This window comes from Jatropha curcas, chromosome 9 (assembly GCF_041381405.1).
Source record: "Jatropha curcas cultivar XTBG-Jc1 chromosome 9, XTBG_Jcur_1.0, whole genome shotgun sequence".
Lineage (NCBI taxonomy): Eukaryota > Viridiplantae > Streptophyta > Magnoliopsida > Malpighiales > Euphorbiaceae > Jatropha > Jatropha curcas.
This window is the reverse complement of record NC_143159.1, coordinates 14,513,395-14,521,735: the sequence shown is the minus strand read 5'-3', so window position 1 is coordinate 14,521,735 and position 8,341 is coordinate 14,513,395. Positions and strand designations below refer to the sequence as shown.

At 30.9% G+C, this 8,341-nt stretch overlaps 1 protein-coding gene across 1 annotated transcript; it reads left to right on the top strand.

The window, feature by feature from the left end:
- The first annotated feature begins 1,862 nt into the window (after positions 1-1,862).
- LOC149493683 (laccase-14-like) lies at positions 1,863-7,471 on the top strand. Its single transcript, XM_089726073.1, has 7 exons — positions 1,863-2,036; positions 2,161-2,312; positions 3,219-3,463; positions 4,377-4,508; positions 5,465-6,056; positions 6,511-6,860; positions 7,216-7,471. The coding sequence occupies exons 1-7, from the start codon at positions 1,929-1,931 to the stop codon at positions 7,350-7,352; spliced, it is 1,716 nt and encodes a 571-aa protein (XP_089582199.1). The 5' UTR covers positions 1,863-1,928; the 3' UTR covers positions 7,353-7,471.
- The last annotated feature ends 870 nt before the right edge of the window (positions 7,472-8,341 follow it).

The window sequence follows — 8,341 nt, the reverse complement described above, 5'->3', positions numbered from 1 at the left end:
ATTGAAATCAATTTTGAGGGGATGTTGTTTTTTATGTTCTGGTTTAAAATGGCAGGTCTGGAACTCTGGATTTTGTTGAAATACAGATTTTTTTTATTTTTATGGAATGCTGAGTCTGATGTTCTGGTTTAAAATGGCATGTTTGGATTTTGTTGAAATACATATTTTTGGATTTTATGGAATGTTGTATTATTGAGCTGTTAAACAAATATGGTTTAATATGTGAGTAATATAGAACACGTGTATAGAAATGCTGCAGCAACTTGCAGTTGTTTACTATCACAGATTGGAAATCTGAGTCAATTTTGATAATATTTCACCTTTTTTCATAACGAAATGGAATCCACACTTAAATGGCACCCACGTATTAAATAATCTCAAATCCCACTAGTTTGAGGTTCTGTTTTCACTTGTTCAAAAAACTTTTTGTTTATATTTATTGTTGCCGAGGGAAATTAATCAAGGTATAATATGAATAGCAATTAGCATGCTGAATATGAATGATGCTTGCTTTAATTACTAATTAATATGCCAAATCTTTCCATTTACTTTATTTTTCCTTTTCAAAATATTCATTTCAAGAAAAGGTTAAAAAGGAAGCCAACTAAACAATAGTCATTTGCAGCTGCTATTTGATATTCAACAACAGAGAAATGCCATATTATCATTCAGACAATTAATCGAACATGGTGTTCATAATAACTTTGATTTCATATTTAACATTCATTACATTCAGTTAGCAAATGAAGTCTAGGAAAGCAAAAAGCACCTACACATCAAGGCTAAACTACAATCCAAGCTTCATATTTAGGCAGTCGTACACTCATAATTTGCCCAAAACAAAAGCAAATACAATAAAAGTCGTCCTCCTGAGTTCATCCTCATTTTAAGATTATAATCAGCAACGACACCACAACTGATATCTATTGAAGCTTTTCTCTTCTACTCCTCCTCCTGAGTTCATCTTCTAGCCACTCCGTCCAAGATTTGTGAACCCAGCAACAATATCAACCTTCCATTTTTTTTTTTCTTCTACGAGAATTGATAAATAGTTCTAAAGGGGGCAATATGGGTTATGAATTCTAAGGATCAAATTGATGAGGGTTTTGATGGTATTTTCCTAATAAAATGGCATATGCAACGCATGCTTGAAGCTTGTTTGGAATAGTAGACTAGCTACACGTCAGATGCTTGGGTGGCAAAAGTGGGCCCATTCTGACCCACAAGTACAATCCAGCGTGCCACATGTGCAAAGAAACACCAAATTGAAAAATTATTGAATAGCATATACTTTATTAAAAAATTTTTTCGCTGAGACACTAAAATAGCAAAATTGAAAAAGTATAAACACCAGTGATGTAATTAACTCTTGTATATGTAAATCACAAATTCTTCTAGTAAAAATTAAAAAAATATTTTCATGATAATTTTTTATCCTTTGTTTTCTAAAAAGGAACATGCTACTTAATTTTAAAAAATAAAAATAATATAAATGGTGAGTGTCGAGGTGTTGTTATCCTGTGTGAATATTTTAGCGAGAATCGTGGAAGATTGGTTTTCAATATAATGCACCTAATGAAGCATTCATACCCATTTGCCACATGAAACCCAAAAGTATTTACAATTACAAGTTGCATGTTTTTCTATTTTGTCCTTTAACGTTTCTTTTTGTCACGTTCGCTTTTTCAATTTTCAATTTAATAAGCAGTAGGTAAAAAACTTTTATAATTATAAAATTGAATATGACGAGATTGACAGTTCATCAATAATTAAGAACACATCTAAGGGTTACAAAGTTACAACTCCTATAAATACCTCCTAAATGCAAGATTAAGCTATCAAACCCAGAAGGGCGACCTGAAAACACACATCTCTAAGGGTTACACAGTACCTCCTTTTCTATTTGGCTTGAGAGAAAATTCTTGGAAATGGTTTTCTCGAAGATCAATTTTGTCCTAGGCTTTCTATGCATCTTGTCTCTTGATAATCTGTTGCTTTGCATGGCTAGTCCTAGAGTGCATTATTATGATTTTGTTGTAAGTGCTAATTCTTAGCATGTTTATATATTTCTTTTTTTTTTTCTTTTAGAAAAAAGAAAATTTTCTCTCTGTTGAGTGTCTTATTAGTTTAATTCCATGCATGTGTGTGATTTAATTGCAGCTAAAGGAGACAAACTTTACGAGGCTGTGTAGCATAAAAAGTATGCTGACTGTGAATGGCAGTTTTCCAGGTCCAGTGATTCGTGTTCGTAAAGGAGATTTGGTTTATGTTAATGTTCATAACCAAGGAAAATATGGTGTCACTATTCATTGGTAAATTTTCACTCTCTGTCTTGTCAGTATAAGTAGAACCCGTAAAAATTTGGTTCCGAACCAGAAATGATAACTGGTTCTGTTAGGCCCTCTCGGCCCTATCGATAAATTAAGAGAATAATTACGACAGCAGAATAATCAAAATGACACAAAGAAATTAACATGATTCACCTTTAACTATTTAGGGCTACGTCCACGGGACTAATTCCGAATAATTCTTCCACTATTAAAAATAGTAGACTTAGAAAGAGAATAATACAAAAATAGTAGCACTCAAAATGTTTTCCAAAAACACCTCAAAAATTATAATCCTCATTATTTTTTTTTTTTCCCAATTCCTAAAACTAAAGAACTCTCTCTAAATTTGAGTTCTCTTCTTCTTGTTGTGTGCTTTGATGAAGCAAACTTCTCCTCCATTTATAGGATAAATTTGCATGTTTTTCCTTCATTTATTATTATTATTTTTTTTTTATTTGATGAAAAATGGGCACACCGCTTAAGAGATGGGCAGCCACTTTCACTTAATGGGCACTCCACCACTTCGTGGTAGATGTGTGTGTCCAACTTAAGTGAACATATCATAACAGGTTCAAGATGGATTTAAATCAAACCGAATTAAATGATTGACATCATGGCCCGGCTCCAAGCTCAAAATATTTTTCAAAATATTACCCTCTAAAATAGTAAAATTTTCAAAATTTCCCAAAAAAAGGTATATTTTTTAATTTCGCCTCCTAACATTTTTTAAAAAACCATTTCCCTTAAATATGGAATCGGTTATTTTTTATTTATTTTATTTTTTGAATTTTCTTTATCCAAACAAAACTATTTGAAATTCATAAAATACAAATAGAAAAATAATTGTCATCTGTTAAAAAAATTCATATTTTTCTATTTTTTTGGAAGGCATGGAGTGAAGCAGCCAAGAAATCCATGGTCAGATGGTCCAGAGAACATAACACAGTGTCCAATCCAACCAGGAAAAAGTTTTAATTATAAGGTTATATTATCAGATGAAGAAGGAACCCTTTGGTGGCATGCACATAGTGATTGGTCTCGCGCTACTGTACATGGTGCCTTTGTTATTTTCCCTAAACGTGGCAAAACTTATCCATTTCCCGAACCATACAAGGAGCAGATTCTTGTGCTTGGTAAGTTGCATCTCTATCCTTGTTACTAAAACAAATTATTTTAATTTCAGTTATTAAAAATTTATTTTAGTTTTTTCTTATAAAACAAAATATTATTATTTTTCTTCAATTAATTATCCTACTCCTATTTAGATCTATAATTTTAATAAGTATTCTCACCCTCTCTTTTCATAACGTTAAAATATATATATATATATATATATATATATTCAATATATAATCCTAGATGGAATATATGAAATAACTCCAACTATATTATTAATTTGAATGGAAATATCCTGTACTATAGTTAAAACTTTTTGATTATTTTAAAATTTTATATATCATAATTATAAAAATTATTTGTTAAAATAATTTATTAAATGAAATTTTATTACAAATTTTAGTTTTAATAATTTTTACTATTTTCAATCAATTTTATCTATAAAATAATGAAATTTTCAATTTTTGCCCTCTTATATTCTCAAAAAAATTTTCATCCCCTCTACATTTTGTTTCTCGCTTCGTGATTGCTTTGCCCCTTAACCTTTCTTAGCATTTTACAAACCGGAACCCAAACGGAAAAACTAAAAAACTGAAAAAAAAAATTAAATCAAATCAAAGTAATTTTAGAAATCGTACTAAACCGATTGGTTCAATTATACTCAGAAAATAAGTATTTTGTAATAACCGATCCAAAAATCGAAAACCAAAATTATAGAAGATTAGAATCCGAAAACTGGATAACCAAACTAAAAACCAAAAATAATTTGATTGGTTTGATTTTCAGTTTTTGCCAAAGTTTACTCACCCTTAACTCTTCTTGCTTCCACTGGTTCAGATATAGGGTTTTTTATTAAAATTAAAAAGAAAATAAAAAAGAATGCGGAGCCCTTGATCGATTTAATTTGTATGTTTTGATATCCACTGGCAGGATCATGGTACAAGGGAGACTTAAAGGCCATAATTGATGAGGCTCTGGAAACTGGTGGCAATCCAAATACCTCAAATGCTCACACCATCAATGGCTACACCGGAGTTGTTAATTCCACTGCCTGCTCCTCTGGTACTAAAGTTTCTCCTCTTTCTCAATATTTGAAAGCAGTCAATCAGTAATTAATCACTAGTTTACTGTCCATGCCAGTAAAGGTAAATATAAAGATGGCAAAGATTCCAATGTAAAAATAGAAAAGGACAGAGAAAAAGAGAGAGCCAACTTCAGAACCTTATTACAGTGACTAGCTATCATCGTTGTTTTTTCAAACCAACCAGTGATAGGCTTTCCAAACCAACCAACCTAGAAGAGTGTTTTATGCTTGTAAATTTTTTTTTATTAATTTATTCTCTTATTTTATGTAGATTTAATAGGAAATCTTTTTTCTCTATATTTTCTAATTGGAAATTACCGGTCAATCCACTTGTTATTCTTGTAGAACTGAACTTGAATTTAAAAGCAAGTATCATTAGTCAATAAATAAAATCATTAGACGGATCAATCCGAAAAGCCTATATCATTAATTTTGGGTTGATTTTGGTTCAGGTTGAGCAGAAACCAATCAAATCGAACCAATTAGTTCAGTTTGATTATTAAGATATTTGATTTAATATAAATTTTAATAGAGAAAGAAATGAAAAATTTTCAAGTTTGATTTAGTCTTTATTTTTGCAAACCAGAAAACCTGAAAACTAAAAAAGAACTGAATAAAACTAAATTTGAAAAGTCAAACTGAATCAAATCATTACCTAAGCTAATCCGTTTGATTTGAATTCCAATTTGTTGCCCATTACTTATTAAATCTTCTTCTTTAATCTGATTTGTTCTTGTAGTCAATTTTACATTTTAAAAAACTTATGTTTTGTTTTCAATTTGATAGATATGGTTCGATTTTGACTGAACCAACCATTTGCAGACCCTTCTAGTTTCTTCGTTCTTCAAACTCTACACTATGGTTTGATCGATTCAACAAACGATTCCCCTTATGAAGCTGTAACTGTAGAGCATAAACTTAATTTGTGTTGCAGGAAAAACATTTAGACTGACGGTAAGATATGGAAAGACATATCTTCTACGGATAGTAAATGCAGTAATGAACGAAGAACAGCTCTTCGGAATTGCCAATCACAGTCTTACAGTGGTTGGATCAGATGGAGCTTACACAAAACCTTTCACAACAGATTTCTTATTTATAACACCAGGTCAAACAATGGACGTTTTGGTCAAAGCAAATCAATCTCCAAGCAAGTATTATATGCTCTCTTCTCCCTATTTTGACAGTTTCGCAGAATACGATGATACAAGTGTTAAAGCAATTATTGAATACGAAGGAAAGTATTCCGCTCCTAAATCTATTCCTTTACCTACCCTTCCTGCTACTAACAATGAAACTGCTGCTTTGAACTTCACTGCTTCATTGAAAAGCTTGGCCAGTAAAGAGCATCCTGTTGAAGTCCCTAAGAAGATTACCAGAAGAATTTTTATTACCATTGCTTTGAATATTTTGCCCTGCCCTGAGGGAAAAATCTGCAAAGGACCTCTCAATGAGACCATATCTGCAAGCTTAAACAACATAAGTTTTGTCACTCCAAAAATAGATGTGCTTGGAGCATATTACAGGTTTTTTTATTATTCTCTTCTTCTGTATAATTTAAATTTGGGAAAATACACTTTTCTGTTTAAATATTAGTAATTTTAATGTTTTTTTCATGTTTAATTAGATTGCACTTTAATTATTAATTTTAATCAATTTTATATCGAAAAAACTGAACCAAATTAAATTGTATATAAGACTGAAATAAGTCAAACCGTTCAATTTGGGTTTTTGATTTTAACTTACCTTTTGAGTTAAGTCAACAAAATGAAGAATTTTTTTTTTTTAACAAAAAATCAAATTGAATCTTTTTAAATTTTGATTCAGTTTGGTTGAATCATCTTTTCTGATTATTGTCCAGCTAGCGATATTAGAATATATATTATATTTGATGAGTATTGCAAAATATGTTTTTGACTTTTATGGCATTAGAAATTTATTTGAGGAATATTAATTGAAATCTTTTAATTAATTTTACAGGAGCATCAGAAATGTATTTGACAGAAACTTCCCAAGTCAGCCAAATCTATTCAACTTTACAGGAAATGTGACAAATATATCACAATACACAACACAAGGGACAAAAGTGATACCAATAGAATATGGTGAAAATGTTGAACTTGTATTCCAAGGGACAGCAATTCAGTCACCAGAAAATCATCCAATGCATCTTCATGGTTTTAGCTTCTACTTGGTTGGAATTGGTACAGGAAATTACGATAGTACCACTCATCCCAAGAAGTACAATCTCATTGATCCACCAGAAGTTAACACTATTGGAGTCCCTAGAAATGGTTGGGCTGCCATTAGATTCTATGCTAATAATCCTGGTATGTAATTCTCAATTGATCGTTTTATATGTTTAATTAATTAGGTTGAGCAGTTTTCAATTAAATTGATTAAATCGAATTGAATCAATCAGTTTATTTTGACTTTTTCAAGTTGGTAAGTTTTAATAGAAAAAAGAAATTCAAACTGATTTAAGCAAAAAAATTAAAATTGTACAATTAAATTGAACTAAATAGATTCAAATTCAATTCGGTCTAATTCAAATTTTAAGTTGATTCAGTTTATTTTATTAAAATTTAATTTATTGAATTTGCACTGCAGAGGTATGGAATATTAGATAGAAAAAAATATGCAAAATGGGTTAATGAATAATGTTTCTTAAATATTTTTCTCCAGGAGTATGGTTTATGCACTGTCATTTAGAACGACATGCAAGTTGGGGCATGGATACTGTGCTTATAGTGAAGGAAGGACGCAGCAGAGCAAGTAGAATGCTTCCTCCTCCAGCGGATATGCCTACTTGTACTGTTTAAAAATTTTAATCTCATTTTAATGTTTTCAACTTTTATTTATTTATTTCCCAATTTTGTAATTGTTTGGTCTGTTTGGAGTTGATGAATAATTAATTGGATGTCGTTTTCTTGTTTGCTTATTGGAATTTCAAATAATAGTCATTTGCGGTTAATCTGCGAGTCTTTTATTAATGTTTTATGGAGAGAATGCTTAACTTTTTTTTTTTTTTTTTTTTTGGGAAAAATAGTATATTAAGGCAAATCAATCCACAAAGAATCAGAAATAAAAACAGAACCCCATTTCTTAAAACAGACACTTGAGTTGCTAATAGTGAGTAATGCCATTCGCTGACCTTTTTACAAAATACAAAAAACATTGAACAAGTTCTTTAAATAAAGTCTTACATTCAAAAACAATGCTACCAAAATAAGATCTGTTAAAGGAACTGTTTTTTATAGCATGCACCAATGATAACGAGTCTGTTTCAAAGATAACTTTGTTTAGGCATTTGGCTTTTACCCGACTTTCAAAAATAACACCACCAGCATCATGTGTCAATACTCAAACCAGCATAAATAATACATTTTACAAAAGCAGCAGGAGGCTTGGATCATATGATCAAACCATGGGAGCCATTTGCAAGAAGTTGAAGAAGCAGCTGAGCAGCTTGCCAACTGAAAAACCAAGAAGACAAAATTGCGATTTTGCCAGATCACCCACATGGTTAAAAACAAATTATTCAATGTTACAACCTGAAATACATTTAATATCCAGTCATTCATAGACACGGCAGGCTGGACCAACATTCCCTCGCACATGTTTCAATAGATAAAATGCAATTAATATCGCGATTAATAAACAGCTCATTAAAAACATCCATTCTCCAACAAAACCACAAGAAGATATCAACGAATAAAAATAATGAAATTCACAATTAGCAGGCTTAGGCACGATGATGTTGTGGGGTGACTCCGACATATGGGACCCATATATTTTTGAAAATGAAAAA

Bases quoted from the DNA above. Each gene is read 5' to 3' on its own strand.
- LOC149493683 (XM_089726073.1), top strand. From the start codon at position 1,929: ATGGTTTTCTCGAAGATCAATTTTGTCCTAGGCTTTCTATGCATCTTG. The intron at 2,037-2,160 runs GTAAGTGCTAAT...ATTTAATTGCAG, and splicing joins TGCATTATTATGATTTTGTT to CTAAAGGAGACAAACTTTAC. The intron at 6,057-6,510 runs GTTTTTTTATTA...TTAATTTTACAG, and splicing joins GTGCTTGGAGCATATTACAG to GAGCATCAGAAATGTATTTG.